The 18,981-nt window shown below is 42.3% G+C and overlaps 1 protein-coding gene across 16 annotated transcripts in view; it reads right to left on the bottom strand.

The window, feature by feature from the left end:
* The window catches only part of PLEKHA6 (pleckstrin homology domain containing A6), a 269,710-nt gene that overhangs the window by 40,455 nt on the left and 210,274 nt on the right, over positions 1–18,981 (bottom strand). For 11 of the 16 annotated variants that reach the window (XM_089514587.1, XM_089514583.1, XM_089514591.1 and 8 more), the window contains 5 exons: positions 17,149–17,640; positions 13,657–14,167; positions 12,475–12,561; positions 8,733–8,786; positions 308–388 (listed from right to left, as the gene is read on the bottom strand). In XM_089514587.1, coding sequence (XP_089370713.1) covers positions 308–388; positions 8,733–8,786; positions 12,475–12,561; positions 13,657–14,167; positions 17,149–17,640 — 1,225 coding nt within the window. The remainder of the gene's footprint in view (positions 1–307; positions 389–8,732; positions 8,787–12,474; positions 12,562–13,656; positions 14,168–17,148; positions 17,641–18,981) is intronic. The other 5 variants (XM_089514582.1, XM_089514585.1, XM_089514577.1 and 2 more) reach the window with 4 other exon arrangements.

Genomic DNA, 18,981 nt, shown 5'->3' with positions numbered 1-18,981 from the left:
ACAATAGAATTTAGGCCAGTAATATCAGCATATCTTCCACCAAGACATAGGAAAAGACACAGCTCTGATAACATTACAAAGAATCCTCCTTCACGAGAGGCACCAGTACACTGGTGCACATGGGCGCTTTCTTGGGTTCCTTCATGTATGAAAGTGACAGTGGGATGAGATGTTGCATGGCTATCTAACAGATGGAGGCAGATGTAAGGTGGACACTGGGAATGGATCTGGGACACTGGGAATGGTTCTGCCATGCAAAAGCAGCTGGAATGGCATGGCTGATGGCAGAGCTGCTGTGATATCTTACTTGCATGTACAGCTGAGCTCTAGGAGAGGAGCTCTCCACCATTCTGTTCACCATACTGATCAAAGTCTCGCTCTCGCTCATCTGCGGCAGACAAGGAAGGAAAAAGTCAAGATGCTGAGGGAGGCAGCAGAGTCACTTCTGTTCAGTCTTGAACATTTGTGGCTGCTCCCCACCCCTGCCCTACCACTGCCGTAAAGCTGGAAACATCTGCATAAATGCCTTAGTTCTGATGGCATGAGGCAAAAAGAATCCCAGAGAATTGAAAAACATATTATCACTGCTACAGAGAGATAGCTTAGAGCCAAACAAAGTATGCCATTAACTGCTTGGATACAATGAACAGGTGAGGGGTTCTCTGTTAAGAGGAACAGCCTGAGCAGATCTAGGCTGCAGGTAGTAAGAAGGGAAAGTTTATTTCTTTCCCACCCACATGGTGGAAACATGGTCTTCAAATCCTCTGCAGGCAGTCATCTGCATTGGGAGCTTAAATTGGCGCTTCACAATTCTGATTCATTTTTAAATTAACATGCTTAGCAATAAAATTGTAAAGCAGGGATGATAATCATGTAGCCGGCAATCTGCACCCACACATGTGTATATACTAAGATCTAGATAAGGACTCCTCCTTGAGTGCTGCCATTAAGAAAAGCAAGGCTGGCATGGTTTAGACACTAGGTATTTTTCAGCCATGGTCATAAATCTTTGGAACCCTTTCTCAGCCCTTCCAAGTCTCCTCTCTTCAACTTGGCATCTAGCCTGCATAGAGGTCTTGTCTTTTCAAGCTTGCCTTTAGTAAATTCCTTATACTGGCAAAACAGAATTTCATAAGTAATTTCTGCAGACTGGTCTGTATGTGAGCCCTTATAATTTGTACCTCATTTCTCTCTTCTCTATATTGAATTGACAGGGCATAGCCCTAAAAAAGCAACATTAAATAGTTATATAAATAAATAATAAATAAACCAACATAAGGATTTTGACTGGGTTGCTACTGTATTGAGGTGTGCTTTGACTGAAGTGGTATTGTAACTTACTGTATATAAACTACTTAAAGTTACTTTTTTAAGGCTATGCCTCATCAAAGCAACTTTAAATAGTTTACATGAGTAAATGATAAATAAACAAATACAAGGATGTACAGTTGTCTGTCTTTTTTTCCATTTGCTGTCTGACAGACCTTTGGGGGGGATTTAAATGGAAGAAATGATATGAATTGTAGGGAAGTATTTAAACAAGCCTCTTCCTAGGAATACAGTACCACTCCAATCAAAGTTGAAAGTGCAGTTGCCTTAATACCTATTTATCTTTATCTCTCTATATACAGGGCTGGACAAAGTGAAGCCCGTGGGATGCATGGGATCCTTAAGAGCCCTGAAGTGTAGTCCTTGAAGCCGCCTAGCTATCAAAATCTGCCATTTTAAAAAGTAGACAATTTTTCATCCCTCTATCAAAAATGGATGAAACTTACCACCACCCCAAAGCTTGCCGCATACTCCCAAAGGCCAAAACATTGGCTGATAGTGAAACAGGAAGGGACATGATGTCATGTCCAGTCACATTCAGGCACTCTGGAGCAGCACATTGATATGGCCAGATGCCGTCATGCCGAGTTAAAATTGGTCCCCACCCCTCTTCAGTTGCTCACCTCTGGTCTTTATTTGGGGAGATTTGAGCAGAAAAGGATTCCCACCCCCAGGTCAAATTGGCTAGTGATAATGTGTGTGTTTAGGAGGTTACAACAAACATCCTTTGTTGCTAGTTTTAGTGATCTCGACTTGTTCACTCTGAAGGTACTTTTTTCTTCTGCATCAGCTCTTTGCCAAATTACATACAGCAGCCTAAGTCAGAGCTTGGGTGGCAACTCCCAGAACTCCCAGCCATGGTTACTGGAGGATTCTGGGAATAATTGTTCAAAGAAAATGTTTGTTCATGCTTTGGTCTAGGTTACACAGATTAATTGTAGAAAAGGAGGGGATGCATCCAGTTGTCTGTCTGCAGTTATAAAGATAAAGGTAAAGGTTTTCCCTTGACAAGATTATCTAGTTGTGTCCAACTGTAGGGGGTGGTGCTCATCTCCATTACTAAGCTGAAGAGCCAGTGTTGTCAAAGACAACTCTGTGATCATGTGGCCAGCATGGCTGCACAGAATGTTGTTACCTTCCCACCAAAGTGGTACCTATTTGTCTACTTGCACTTTTACATGCTTTCAAACAGCTAGGTTGGCAGACGTTGAGACTAGTGCTGGGAGCTCACTCCATCATGAGGCACTAGGGCCTCGAATTGCCAACCTGCTGATTTTGCAATTGTCAGAGTCAGCGTGTTAACCGCTGAGCCACAGCATCCCAGTTATAAGCAAGGGTATATCTGTTATAATTGCTTTTAACTCCATAAGGCTTTATGGATGAACAATAAAAACAGAATGAATCAACAGTCTCTGAAACCAAAATGTTGAGTCTCAAATGTTTTTTGTTTTCCTGACACCACTCTCCATTACTCAAGTGAAACCGATGGAGCTTACAGCTCTAGATGTGCAAGCACACAAATGCGGGAGACTTAATTCAATGCACTTGCAAACACAAGTCACCAAAGTGTAACAAGCAAATAAGGCTCAAGGGAGCTGCAGTTGTTCGCCCTACTTTAAATCAGTCTTTCTGGGTTTAAGAAGGAAGAGAGAGGTTGATGGAAAGACTCAATGATTTTGTGGGGTGTTCTTTTTAGAAAAATAATACGAGGACAATCCCACTAAGAATGCATCTGGAGAACTTTTAATGGCCTTCTTTCCTTGGCTTCAGTCCAAAGCAGACACATGAGTTTTAGTCATTACTCTACTGATGGGGGATTTACTGACTGAAGCCATAATGAGATTGCCTCTGGAGCAGGGCTGCTTATTGAAATGTAGGCTTTTTGCTGGCTAGCATCAGCTATCCATCAGTGCTTGCAATGGGATTTCCTTTTTATTTCGAGTTTAATCTTGTTTACTGATGTTTTCCCAAAAGGCTTTTCCTTCATTCTTTGTTCATGGGCCTGGACAGCAATCACCTCTTGAGCTCACAACAGGCAATGGAGTTTGTTCCATCTCATGTTAATGGTTATAGTGGAGGTTGTTTGGATTAATTGTGTCATGTTATAGTTACTATATTTAACTGAGAAATTTCACTTTTCTGGGAATCTTTGAACAAAATTGTGGTATAAAACTTGGCATGTGAACCCCATCCACATACAGACTTACAGATTTACACACTTTACCTATCATATACAAATGCAGTATTATGAATATTTGATGATTACATTAATTTTTACCATTTATTTTGCCCCTATTTTTAAACATATAATAACTGACATCCTGTCGGTCCCAACAGAAGTAAATCCATTCAATCAACTGTTGAATCACAAATCAACATAGGTAAATCCCACTGATTCAAAGGACTTACTGTATTCAGAACTAACAGCAGGATAAATACTGACTTAACCAATGACTTAAAACAACTAAGGCCTCATCTGCACTGCAGAAATAATGCAGTTTGACACCAGATTAATTGTCAAGCCTCCATCTGATAGAATCCTGGGGTCTGTAATTTGTTGTGTCACCAGAGCTCTCTGACAAAGAAGGCGAAATATTTCACAAAATTACAAATGCCAGAATTCAGTAGCATTGAGCCATGGCAGTTAAAGTGGTGTCAAACTGCATTAAATCAGTGCAGATATAATATATTTATGATAACATTCTTATGACATAATAAATGTGATAATTTGACTCCTCCCTCCATAACTGTCATCTTCCGGCCTGCGAGGGAGTTGACCAGGCAGGCCCAGCTCCATCAGGACTAGCCTGAAGGAAGAGACTCCTCCCTCCATAACTGTCATCTTCCGGCCTATGCGGAAGTTGATCAGGCAGGTCCAGCTCCATCAGGTCTAGCCTGAAGGAAGAGACTCTTCCCTCCATAACTGTCATCTTCCAGTCTATGAGGGAGTTGACCAGGCAGGCCCAGCTCCATCAGGACTAGCCTGGAAGAAGAGACTCCTCCCTCCATAACTGTCATCTTTCGGCCTATGAGGGAGTTGACCAGGCAGGCCCAGCTCCATCAGGACTAGCCTGGAAGAAGAGACCCCTCCCTCCATAACTGTCATCTTCCGGCCTATGAGGGAGTTGATCAGGCAGGCCCAGCTCCATCAGGTCTAGCCTGAAGGAAGAGACTCTTCCCTCCATAACTGTCATCTTCCAGCCTATGAGGGAGTTGACCAGGCAGGCCCAGCTCCATCAGGACTAGCCTGGAAGAAGAGACTCCTCCCTCCATAACTGTCATCTTCCGGCCTATGAGGGAGTTGACCAGGCAGGCCCAGCTCCATCAGGTCTAGCCTGAAGGAAGAGACTCTTCCCTCCATAACTGTCATCTTCTGGCCTATGAGGGAGTTGACCTGGCAGGCCCAGCTCCATCAGGTCTAGCCTGAAGGAAGAGACTCTTCCCTCCATAACTGTCATCTTCCAGCCTATGAGGGAGTTGACCAGGCAGGCCCAGCTCCATCAGGACTAGCCTGGAAGAAGAGACTCCTCCCTCCATAACTGTCATCTTCCGGCCTATGAGGGAGTTGACCAGGCAGGCCCAGCTCCATCAGGGCTAGCCTGAAGAAGAAGAGCCCTCCCTCCAGTCCATCTGCCTTGGTCCAGGCCTCAGAGGGAGAGAATAATGCTGGACCTGATCCCCTCCCCCCCCCATTCCCTTCTCCTTTTGTGTTGTGTCTTTTTAGATTGTAAGCCTGAGGGCAGGGAACCGTCAATTATCCCCTCTGTTGTAAGCCGCCCGGATTCCCAGTGATTGGGCGGCATATAAATATAAATAAATGCTATTATTATTATTATTATTATTATTATTATTATTATTATGCTATCATAAATATATTAGTAATATTAGTAATAACATAATAAATGTGTTAAGTCTTTCAGATGCCACATACTTGGTTATGTTTGCTAAAACAGACTAATATGGCTAACACTTTGAAAACTGTCTACGCTTCAATAGTCCTTCACCTACAGTCTAGTTTACACTAGAAGTCTAGCTATTAATGTATGTGAGAACTATGTTTATGTGCTTGCACAGAAGGCCATGTACAAACACTTCACACATTTGCAGATGCATACAAATGATCATATATAGCCCAACGTGTGATATTTCACACACACCATGATTTCTTTTTCACATTTCTGTACAGATTGCTTTCTCACACATGACTTCAGATTGAAAAGGGTTCTTATATGGGCAATCAGCCTTTGAGGCATATATGGAATCACCATTGACCCAAAAGCATCAGTGTCTTGATTTTCATCCTGATTTTTGCCATCTGCACATTTTCAGCTGATTAACAAGATTCTGTTTGAGAAGAGAGACTAAGGGAATTAGGTATTGCTAATAGCATCTCATAGAATACCCCAGCTAGCATGGTTCCTGCCACACTATGTAGGAGATTATGGGGGTTGCAGTTAAGAAAATGAATGTTTTCAAGCTCTATTCCAAATACACATTCTACCATATTACACATTCAGTATACATCTGAAGCTTATACAGCAGAGGCCTCTGTACTTGGCTTTTTAGCTCAAATTGGAGAAACACTGCATTGCTCCAACCATGCTGTGCCAGACAAAGGCATCGGGAAACCTCTTTGCATAGCACTTTGGTAACCTAACATTTTAATGTCCAAATTTCAAACAGAGTAGCTGGACCACTCCCTTTGCCCCCCCCCCCCCCCCCCGGCAACAGAATTCAGACAATTCTGATTGATGACAATGCAATACAATGGGTGAAGAATTTGGTATTTTTTCCAAAATAAGTGACAAAAATAACTGGCCCCTCTGGTTTGGGCCAGTCTGCTTAAATCCATGGACAGGTGACTTGCAGTCTTCCAGATATTATTAAACTGTAACTTCTATTATCCTGCGTCATTGGCTATGTTGGCTAGTACTGAGTCGAGTTGCAATTTAGCAACATCCCATGCATGGAGCTGTGGTAAACAGATGGGAAACCCAGGTTTCTCAATGGATGAGAAAGGGAATCACGATTAAGGAGCTGGAATGGAAATTATGAAGACTTCCAAATCTTGTTGAAGGACAACTCTGTTTTCCTGGTCAATGCTTATGCTATTTGAGGCTGCTGGGAGGTGCAGTCCCAACAACAGCTGGAGAGTGCAAAATTCTCAGCCTGCATTAAGTGAAGGTACAGACTATAAGTGGCTCCAGTACTGCTGTTCTTTCAAGGACGAAGCTAGGTATTACACATCTAAGGTTACAGACCCTGACAACTTTTTCTTTATTGTAAGCAATTGCTCATGGCGGCTAACTGGATCATGGGACAGCTTGTTAGAGTACTGTTATCACTAGTGGAAAGAAAGGAGTGATGTAACATGAGCACCATCTGTTTGCCTCAGCAGGGCTTAAAGTATAGTAAAACCAACAAAGAGAAAACAAAGGGGCATTTTGCCTAGAATTCCACCACAGAGTTCTGACTAGTATACATTGTACCCCCCCCCAACATTTTATAATCATAACAATACTGTGAGCTAGTTTAGGTTGAGAGTGCTGAGAGGCCCATGGTAACCTAAAGAATTACATGGTGTGTATCGATTTGAATCTGGGTCCCCCCGGTCTTAAAGTGCAATACTTCACTTCTCTGTTGTCCTATTAGGAGGTTGGATTAGGGTCTCTGGTGTCAACTATCATTTTGCTTTTAAATACCATTGTGTGCCTGAATCCCCAGCTATAGAGTTCAGATAGATAGGTGGCTGGCTAACTCTTGAGTCTAATTTAATAGTCATTCTATAAATTATGTACAATGCTTTATTAATTTTTGGGCCAAGGAGCAAATCAGGGAATGCTCTATACTGCCCCAAGAACTACATAGCTAGCCAGCTTGTTTGCTTGTATTTGAAAATATGGTGACCTGCTCATCTGCAATGTTCACATCCATAATTCTATCACCATATTCTCCGCATACTGCAGAGAACAGCTTTGATATAAAATGGCACAGCTTTGTGTCAAGAGTACAGGTGAGGGAAATGGCATTTTTACTCTTCACTTATTCTCAAAAACTCTTTGCACAAATACAGGAGTAAGGCTATCAGCCAGTTCTTCCTGACATGCTATTGCCTCTCCCACAGGGAAGTACAGTATTCAAACCTTCAAACCCTTCATTACAGTTAAAAGGTACACTTCAAGAAAAAAAGCTTCACTACTTAGTTCATATAAGTGTATAAATGGGTCCTAAGAAACAAGCATACATAAAGGGATCACTGTAAGCCTAGTGGTGGCTGGTGGACCCCAAGTCCATGGGACAATGAACCCACTTTAAGGTTTAGTCCACACTTTAACGGATATATCCAAGGTATGTCCAAGCAATGTGGCACTACCATATGTCCAAAAAGAGTTTCAGCAACGTGGATATCTTTTTTGACTTTCAGCCTAAAATACAGAATGAATTCACCATCCCACTGACACCGAAGGCTGCTGTCCAGCCTCCAATCTGCCTCTGTTGCAGTTCACACTTGGGAACGAGAATGAAGTTAAAACACACTGAGTTTGTAGGGGGGGGGGCAGCAACAATTTACCATGAAGAACAGGGCCTAGGTCTAGAAATCTACCTGTCATTTAAATTTCCCATAGTGTCCTGGAGCAATGCTATAATAGGGTGCTGCAGACTACTGCAAGAGATTTAACATGGTGGGTACCTTCTTAGACCCACCCATTACCACCAGATAAGATTGAAGCCAAACAAATGGAAAGTAAGGATGACGAAAACAAGCATTAGCATTGATGATGTCAAGCAAGCATCATTGTCTGTGGATCTCTGTCTTATTGGGATGCCAGCAGCTTCATGAGAGCATTGGATATTGAGAGTGCCAAGCTTTGCATTAAAGACATCTTGTTGCTCTGGGGCCTGGAGAGATGAATCAGAGGTCAAAGCCAAACTTGAATTCAAAATGTAACTCCCATTAAAAATAAATTGCTACCTAGATGTTTAGCATCATCATTGCTCTCTTCTCCACATGAGTTCTACCCTAAATCAAACTTATATTCTGCAGTCCTGGGAATTTGTTCTGTGACAGTAACCAAATATGATGAAAATCTCTGCAACCACAGCACTACAGAATCCAGAGATTTTCCACATAGGCCAACCTTTCCTTTCCACTTCCCCACCAAGCACACAAGTGTCGCTGTCAATGGGAAGGATGAAGAAAGTAAACCAAAGACCACTATAGTGCCATGGTAATGCCAAGAAATGGAACAGGACAGACAACGAGGAAAGAGCACAGGGAGGGTAAAGATAACACCCACCTGACAGCAGGGACTTGGGGAGGAGGAATGGGAGTTGTAGGACAAGAGGCAGGATGTGTTGGGAGTAGAGGGTACAGGGAGAGGAACACAGCCAGCTCAGCCTACCTGCTGGTCCAAATACTCTAGGTTTCTTTGCAACTGAAGGTCTAACAGTTCATCCTATCAGGAGCCATTAGGCATGCGGCAAAATGGAAACACAAAAGAAACAAACAAACACAAAGAAGAAGCAAAAGCAGTTAGGTGCAACTTAGCTAGAGACAGGCACAGAGCTCTCCATACAGGAAAAGGGAATATTCAGCCTCACAATCATTTTTTTTAAAGGGTAGGTGAGTGAGTGGATGGTGGATGGTAGCTGCCCAGCAGTCTTTTGAGATCACGTTCTGGCCTGAATCCTATTGTCAGCCTCAAATTAGAAAAGAACTGTTGAATCAATGGAACTGACATAAGGGCTGATGTATCATATTCCCATTGATTCAGTGGGTCTGCTTTAGTTGGGAGTAACAAAAGGATTTAGGCATATGTACTTTACATTCCCTAGAACAGGAGTAGGTAACCTGGGGCCCTTCTAGTATTTTATATGATTGCTCCCATAATCCATGACCATTGGCCATGCTGGCATGGGTTTATGGGAGAATGTTTTGCATGGCAATTTACATCATCCTCAATCACTGGCTATGCTAGCCGTCCACCAGGTTGTCCTTCCCTGCCCTAGAGGAACTCTTAATAAGTGATCCTGGTAGCAACTCACTCACAGTTTATACTCTTTCTCCAACCTGTGCACTGCCTGTTGCTGGGCAGGTATGGATAAACAAAAAGGCCATGGTGTCCTCTTCCAGATCACACCATTTTATTTCAGCAGTGCCTGGGGAGAGTGGATTACCAAACTCATTGACTTTAGCAGGCTGATACCACTTTCCCATTAAACAATAATGCATGTTGACTTATGAATCTACATGTGATTAAAATACAATACTCATAACTATTCCCAGGAAACTATTGTCAGGAAATTCTCTTGTGGCACCAGGCCACGAATTTTGCTATAACTGATTCTTGATACTGAGGCTGACATTGCTAGCAAAAATGGTATCCACACCTTCCATTTTCACTGCAAGTCATCTTGCATTGAAAGCATGGGATTAGGTAGAAATATCAAGTGTGACACCATTTGTTCCGCTGTCTTAGGGCTAGATTGGCATTTTGTGAATCTAAGCACACTCAGCCCCCACATGGAGTTCAGAAAGGGAACATGTTATCCTTTAATTTATTCTAGCCCCACTAGCTATCCCACTGTTCATTTCACCCTCAACAACTTCACAATTGTGATGTCAACATAGATTAAACTGAAAGCTGTTCATTAGGAACAGCATGTTCATTGAGAAAATGCCCTCAGAACCATTATCACATCAAATTTTATTTCACATTTCCAGGGTCTCTTGCTTACAGCATCTCCTGCACAATATTAACAGGCTCTTACAATGCTGGAGAGACTACAGTTGTTACCTTCTTCAAGGATGGGGAATCTTTGACCTGCCAGATGTTTTGAACTACAACTCCACTAGTCCTTTACCAATTGCTATGCAGTATAACGTTGATGGGAGTTGTAAGCCCAAATATTTAGAAAAGCAAAGATCCCTTACCTCTGCTGCAGCTACTACTAGATACTTTGCAAATGCTGTGTCACCTCTAATATCACATTCCTGGCCTAGGGATACTATTTCTCTAGCAAGTAGAGATTATTTTGATTCTATCCCTTTCTAAACATGCAGCAGTATGGTAATCAGCCTTTGGCAGTTTAGGTCCTATGTTTTGGCGAGGCTAGCTCACCTGAGCTAAAACTGTCTGGACCCTATAACAAAATAACAAATAACAAAAGTTTAGGCTACTGCCCACACTGCAGAATGAATGCAGTTTGACACCACTTTAATGATCATGGCTCCATCCTATGGAACCCTGGGACTTGTAGTTTGGTGTGGCACCACAGCTCTCTGACAGAGAGGGCTGAATATCTCACAAAACTACACATTCCAGGTTCCAATAGCATTGAACCATAGCAGTTAAAGCGGTGTCAAACTGCATTAATCCTGTAGTATAGATGCAGCCTTAAATAAGTTGCACAGCTCCCAGGATTCTCCAGCTAGTATGGCCAGAGGGCTTCTCTTCCTCCTCCTTCCTTCTTCATATATTGCTGCAATCTGTGTTGCTTTCTTTTTCTTTTTCTGAGCTGCTGGAGATTGGGGACAGAGCAGCTGCTGTTAAAAGAGACTGTTAGAGGCCTGCTCAGTGCTACCAGGATCATCTCATTGCACTTCTAGTTCAGCCACATGCATCTGCTTTTTGTGCATAGCTGGTGAGAAGGCAGAGGGAGTGAAGGAAAAAGCTGCATGCATCAGGCGTGCAACTAGAGTCTGTTCCATAGGGCACCTTAATCCAATCCAGGATTTACTGCTTGCTGCCACAGGTGAAAGGTGTCAGGCAGGGTCAAGAGCCTTGGCATGGAGCAAATGAAGTTGGCAGTTTCACTTGGCAGAGTCCCACTCCCAGTGGTTTCTGCCCCCACCAAATGGATCCTCCCCCGAGGGAAATAATCAAACAAAGAGAGAAGTAGAAGGAATGAGAAAAAAACAACAAAGAAAGAAACTACAGCCAAAAATGGGGAATAGAGGTTTCTACATGTCTTTGTCAACCTCACCCCTTTTCTCCCTGATTCTTTCTGTCATATCCAGCTGTTCCAGAACTGCACTGGAGGACTAAAAGGACCGGCAGTGAAAGCTGTACGTCCACTGATGCATTATTCATTTTGCCTTTATAGACAGTCAAGCAGTAAGTCCTTGTGTTAGGGAAAGTTTCCCAGAGATAAAATACTCTCACTTCCTAGCACTATAGAAATTGGTAAGATACTGTTCATTTAGATCTAGGGCGGGCAACGTGTAGCCTTCCTAAGGTTAGACTGCAGTTCACATCAATCTTAGCCAGCATAGTTAATAATAACAGATTATGAGAGCTGCAATCCAACAACATTTGAAGGGTCACAAATTGTCTGCCCTTGCTTTTTAGGAGAACGAAATAGGGCTATCTATTTAAGAGTCATGCCACATGACAGGCGAAACCCTGAACATATTTCGGTTAAGCCTGCAAGAACAATGGACAGTGCACTCTGCTACATATTGCTCCAGTAACATGATGGAGAAGACATTTTGGAGCCATTTCCTCCATCACGCAGGTGGCCTGTAATGTAAAACACCATTTCAGCATGGGTTTTTTATTTTTTATTTTTTTGGTGTTAAACTCAAGAAGGAGCATAAATCTAGTACAGATTTTGTTTTTTAACTTAAATCCAAAAGGAGGCAGCTATTTTATTATTAAAGTTTCTGATACTTCTCTGTGGCTGCAAGATCATTAAATACTATGCTATCAAAATGTGCTGTACTTTCTAGATGCTAATGAACCCCAGATCTCCACTGATCCCCATAATGGCAGGTGTGTGTGTGCGTGTGTGTTTTCCTCCACCATAATTCTTATGCTTAATTCTCTTCTTATTCTTCAAAAAATGGCACCTATTAAATCACCCTCATCTTCAACAGATCTGATTAATAATTAAAACCATCTGACAGTTTGTGTGATCATGGAGCACTACATGTCCAGGCTGGTCACATGTGGCTATTGTATACCTCTTGCCTGAAAAAAGGAAAGAATGTTACCATCCCAAAAGAGCTTTACAGTGCTGACTAAGCAATTATCCAATGTCACATCATCATATGCCTCTTTATCCCTCCTCTGAATTAAATCCCAGCCGCTGGTAGGAAATGGAATATCTCTAGTGGAATACTGGGATACCAATGAGACATACCATTTTATCGTGAACCGTAGGGGATGCTGGATAGTTGAAGGGGAACATCCCTGCAGGAACGGGCCTCCTGTCACCCAGATAATCATACTGAGGAAAGAGAAGAAACCAAATAATATGCATGACAACGATTATAAAACTTGCTCCATCATACAGAACAATTACCATAATCCATAATATAGATGTGGAGACAAGGCAAAGGAATGGCCCAGTCTCATTCAATGAAGTGAGACTAGGTTGATAAGCTATAGGAACATCAAGGATTGCAGCCTGGACACAAGGTAAAAATGTTTTTGGAAAAGAGGAGATGGTTGTACAAGCTGGAACTAAAACTAGTTATATTGGGAGTTAAGAAAAAGTACAGGTACATTCACCCCAAGCTCCTGCCCTTGAAACTTTTAATGCCACTCAGTGTTTCAGATGGCTATCAGTTCTGGAGAAATATTCTGAACTGTTTAATATTGCTTTGCAGTGTCCAAATTACGCTCATGCAGCCTAAAGACCACATCACAATTATCAATGTTTTAAGAGTCTCATGCCAGCAACCCTTTTGATATGCAACGATCTGTGCTCCCAGTACAGCTAACAAGCCTGTTATTTTCAGCCTTGACATTCAATCCCTCATTTCATCTTGTTGCAGCTTCTGATTCCTTATATCAGATTTTTAATTTGAAAAGGGTTTAGCTGAAGTTCCTTACTTTCAGTTCTGGAGCATGTGAAATAAACCATGACTATATTTCAGTACGTATAGACTGGCATTCCCGTAGTAGTGAGCGATCAGAACAATCCCTGATATTTCTTAGATTAAGGAAAAAGACTTATGCTCAAAGAGCAATTTTTAGGCAGGCTGAAGTTACAGACTTCCTAAATGCTGGTTATCTTAGAAATGAAGCAGTGCTCATTTCTACCACTCTTCTTATCTGCAGTGATTTATCATTCTAGCCCAGTTAGTTGCATAATCTCCACTTTGTGTTTCTGCCTCTTCTCTTATATGCAGTGAAAATTTCAATAACCCCTTTCAATATCCCTCAATCTCTGTATGCACAATACATAAACACAGAGGCATAAATAATGGTGAATCACCAAGACCCCTCAGTTTGCACTCACAGCATCTCGGCATTATTCCATTGGAAAGAGTGGCAGGAAGTACCAAGGAAAAGGAGTGGAGCCACAAGGGAGGGTTACCTTTGGAGAACTAACCGATCGCCTCATCATATATGAAGTTGGCTCAGCATATATCTCCTCACTCCGGGGAGGCACTCTTTCAAAGCGGGCACTTGGAGACCTGACAGGGGAGTATACTCTGGCTCTGCTGTAGGAACCTTGGCTTGGTGAGCGGGGGACCGATCGGGAGCGAGGTTGGAGTGACATCCTCCGCAGGGAGCCTGAGGCAGCATCCATTTCATCATAGTACACTGGTGGCCGTGTGGGGCCTGGAATCCAGATGGGTACATCCTGTCTGCCATAGCCAGGCTGTTCCTTCCATTCCCGTAGCTGGTATGAGCCACTGTTTCGGAAGGAGTGTCTTTTCTCATCCACTGTCCATTGAGGGCTCATGCGCTCATAGGCAGGCATAGAGCAGATACTGTCAGGACGCACACCAGGTGGGTAATACTGGTAATCCTCAGAGTATTGGGGTGAATAGGGGGGATAGTAGTCAGGGACTCTTCGGGATGTTGGATAGAACCTAGTAGGGCTAAATGCCCCGAAGAAAAGAATGGGGGGGGGGGGGGAGAACATAATTATTAGATTTACTCAGAGGAAGTTCTGCTATGTTTTGCTCAACAAGCTTATCTCAGCCTACCTTCTCTGATGAACACTGCTTGTACATGTTCTCCATCTTTGTGTTAAAATCGGAAGGAGCATAGATCTGGTACAGATTTTTGTTTTTAACTTAAATCCCAAAGGAGCCAGCTATTATTTATTAAAGTTTCTGATAAAATGCATAAATGTAAATACTACTTGCTTATGCACCCCAGAGTATCATCATCATCATCATCATCATCATCATCATCATCATCATCATCATCACAACCACCACCACCATCTACACCTGTAATCCTTTTTATGCTCTGACTCTTGCCTGCAAGCCACCTTTTTACAATAGTGTAGTTGTGTGAATATGATCTTTTAAAAAAAGCCTATAAAGTACTAAGGTTTATATGGCTCAATCGTAATGAATACCACATGCTTAACAATTATGTTTACATTGTTTTTCTGGACTGGTAAGGAATGACCAGGGCATTGGTTTGTATCACATCAATGATGCTTAACCCCTTCTTCACCTTTCAGGGAAAACACACAATAAAGCTGGATTTTCACACATTATACTGAACATGTATGGCAGCATTGGAGTGGAGTGCTGTGCAAATTCCTTTAGCCTCCAAACTTTCAATGAAGGTCTTCAAAGAGCTAGGAAGGCTTGGCTGACACTCGCTTGCATTTTTGGTGCCAAGTGAAAATCTTATTTAAAAGTTATTTTGAAATATGACCTTTCATATTTTCATCTGTCTCTAATGTTTTATGCTGGACTCCCCCCCTCATCTGTTATTTACTGTTTTAGTGTGTATTTTGTGTTGCATTCCATTGTTGTTATTACTGTAGGCCACTCTGAGAACTTTGGCTGAAGAGCTGCCAACAAACTTAATAGCAACACGAATAACAAAGAAAAACTTATATCTGTACAATTATATGCATATAGGGCTTTCTCTCAAGATTGGGAAATCTGGGAAAGGACGAGTCCAAAATGCACAGGCAGGGTGAGCCATATTTACTTTTCCTGGGTTCCAATTACTAAGAAAACTATTGCCTCATTCTTACAGAAACTTTCACATGTAAGCTACCATGCATGATTCCCCTTCCCCCCCATTCAGCATCATATGTGAAATGGGTTTTGGTATTCATTCTTGAAATCTCAAAAGAGGGATATTGATAATGAGGTAAAATTAGTTAATGAGGGTGCTCTTACATCACCACCCAGAAAAGTATGGAAGTTGTGAGGCTGTTAGTACTATTTACATGAAGACTGAGAAAGAGAGTGAATGTATTAATTAAAACATTTATTTATTATTGTTAACCACTCTGAAGTTGATCTCAACCCATGGCGACCCCATAGATAAGACATATACAAGACTCCCTGTCCTCCATTGCACTGCTCAGTTCCTGCAAACTCATACCCATGACCTCCTTAATAGAGTTCATCCATCTAGCATGTAGCCTTCCTCTCTCTCTCTCTCTACTTCCCTTCACCCTTCCTAACATTATTGTTTTTTCTCTAAACTATATCATGGGATCTCAGAGCAATGAACAAGTGGGGGCAATACATTGTGTGAAGACATGGGAGAGAGCTTCCTCTTCTGTGGCACCCTTGCTGTGGAACACCCTCCCCTTCAAGATCCAATTAGCCCCATCATCACTGTCCTTCTGGTGCCAAGTAAAAGCATGACTTTTTATTTAAGTCTTGGGATCTAATTGATTTAATTCAAAGCTGCACATAAGTTTATTTTAACTGATTTTGTCTTAACTTATCAAGCTGTTTAATATGCTTTCGGTCTGTTTAAATTATATCCTACTATTTTATATTATTGATTAAACTGATTTGATTGCATGCTACCCTGAGAATGTAGGCATTTAAATGTTTTAATAAACAAAATAAAAATCAATAAAATCAATTTAAACAATTTTAAACAATCTAAAACCAATCATCAACCATTTTAAACAGTCATGACCCAGGCAGCCTGGAAAGATGCTTAATGTTCTTCAGCAGGAAAGACTGAGGACATTATCACACAAGTCTTGTGCTCACCACAATCACATTAGTGAATGAAAATGGAAACCTAGATGGCTCTGCAATAGTGCAACTGGGGCTGTTTCTATCATTGACAGCCCTTCACTCTTTCTTCTGCACCCCCCTCTTAACCCTGCCTCCCTGCCCTATGCTCTACCCAGAGTGACCTTCAGTTCTTTTTCTTTTTAATGCAATTCTGGAGTTATGCTAATTTAAGTAAAATAATAGAATAGAAATAGGGAAAAAAAATAAAAGAGAACACTCTGCTTGGGAATAGCAGGGGCAGGAACAGAGGAAGATGAGAAGACTGACACCATGTGACTGCCAATATTGGAATTGTTGTGGCAGCAACATTTCAAATCTAAAGACTAATGGGGCAACAGCACAAATGCAAGCTCATTGATGGGTTTTCCCCATCAATGAAAAGGGATGCTCTAATACAGTTACAAGCTTATTGATGGGTTTTTCCCATCAATGAAAAGGGATGCTCTAACAGAACCTCATAGCAAAGCAGTGACAAAACTGAGACATCCTTGTGTGGTAAGTATTGCCAAAAGCACTATTCTCTAGCTTTAATAGTGGATTTAAAGCTTCCTGTGATAATCTCCTGAAATATTATGAATCCCATGGATATAATGAACAACACTTCCCACAGGGATATTGAAGTATGGGGATTGCATAATTTTGTAAGACACTAGCCAAATTAGTCATCCTTATTCTGGGTAGACAACATCTACATTAGAGAACATCAGTACTGATTTAACCTTACAGTGTACACATTCTATTTTCTTTCTGTTCAGTCAGAGGGTCTTCACTGTTTATAGACAGACTCATTACTATTCTCCCTTTATTTTTCAGGGCTATTATACCCAAGGCTTCAACCACCTCACCTATGGAGATCCTCAGGAGGTGGAGCTCCACGGCGTAGGTTCACCCACTGCTGCAACTGTGTCATGGAGCTCTTCCTCTGGGCAATCTTATCAGGATTGGTGCGAGGAGCAAAGCTCCGACGAGACACTACCATCTCACCATCATGCTGTGGGAAAGCCATGCTCCCAGGACGGCTAGGAGATGCATATTGCCAGCCATTTGGCTGTGTAGGCCTGTCCACTCCAACTGGTACCCGAGAGGCTTCTGGATAGGGGCTCCCAGGCTCAGAAGGAACTTCTTGACTCACAATGCCATTGGCTTTTACTAGGGGCTCCTTCTTGCTTTCTACTCGTTCTTGTTTCCTTTCAGTTTTTTCAGAACCACGCCCATCACCTTCTCCTCTGGTCTTGGCTTCTGGCTCAGCTTTGGCAGACTCCCTGGTTTGAATGCTGCGGTGGTGATGTTGGTGATTCTTGCTGGGAGGGATGTTTTCAGAATCAGTCTTCTCATGCCTGACAAGGATGGACATGTAGAAAAGGTCACTAACAGTCATGGCTCTACTGCAGGACATCTTAAAGAATCAGTTCTAGGCTTCACTGCATTCTGGTCAGTCTCTTGAAAGTACAGAACTGCTAACCTCAGAAATCTGATTAGACACTGCCATTTTCTCAAAGACATTCCTCATGTCAATTAAAAGCCTTCAACCAATGTTCCTTTACATTGGTGGGCTCAGTTACAGGCAACAAGAAATGACCGTGTGCAAATCTCCAGGTCAGCTAATAGGGGAACACCTTGCTACAATTTGAAAAGCTTAATTGGCTTGTTGCCACAACTTGCAATGATTTTCCAGAGAGTCTCTGTATCTACTTAGTTAGCTTCCTCCTTCACTACCAGTACCATGTCTCACCCTGCACTCTGCTCTGCATCCTCCTTTGGGCTAGAAGCAATTAGGTTAGATTTGGGGTGTATCTACACTGGCCTCTTTGTGCTTCAGGACTGCCTTGAGTTGACACGATGCCTGCCAAATATGTCCAGACAAGCCTAGCAACATTGTATCATCTCCACTGGCCTATCCCCTTCAGTGCTGCTGCCACTGCTGCTCCCTGCAAGAATCTGGCCATCACAGTCATTTCTGCTGGGGTCAGAATGGGATGCCTGTGCAGTCAACAAAAAAGGGGTAGACTTGTTGATCACATGGCAAGGTGCCCTGTTCTGATCTCAGCAGAAGTGAGGCTTCCTTCTGGAGTTTCCTGGAAACTCTGGAGTAAACAGTGTTTTCTGTTATGCCAGAGTAAAGGCTTAAAGATGCAGATTCACTACATGAGTTGTGAGGATGTATAACACTGTATTTAAGGTGAATCCTGGGCTTTTTGGCCAGTGTACTTTATCCCACCTCCTTAAGTATGTAAGCAGGAGTAATCCCTCCTTTCACTTTGCTCTAGGAACAGCCCCTTCAAGTAAGATTTTTGTCTTAATTTCCAAGCAGGAAAATATGTTCGCTTTGTGTGTGTGATTGAATAACAAGCTGTGAGAAATTGTGGTTGGCATTTAAGATTACTGTTTAATGGCATCACCAGTGGCCATCTTTTGGCCTAAGGTTTTGGCCTGGAAACATCAGGGCCTGAGATTATCCTGAACTGGCAGCCCTGCTTCCAGATCACTTCCTATTGTAAAAGAAGATCACTTCTGAACTTAAAATTATCTAAGGTGATGTTCCTGGAGTCCCTAGGGGTAAAAAAAAAATAGTTTGATTTATTGCAGGGGTAGCAGTGGAGCTCTCCCTAGTCTCCTAGAGGGAGCTGATGTGGGCCTCTAGTCTCCAACAGTTGCCCACCCTGTTCTTAAGCAATGAC

This window comes from Sceloporus occidentalis, unplaced genomic scaffold (genome assembly GCF_023333645.1).
Source record: "Sceloporus occidentalis isolate IW3139 unplaced genomic scaffold, rSceOcc1.0.p SCAF_3, whole genome shotgun sequence".
Classification (NCBI taxonomy): domain Eukaryota; kingdom Metazoa; phylum Chordata; class Lepidosauria; order Squamata; family Phrynosomatidae; genus Sceloporus; species Sceloporus occidentalis.
The sequence above is the reverse complement of the archived record's forward strand: the minus strand, read 5'-3'. Positions and strand labels throughout refer to the sequence as shown.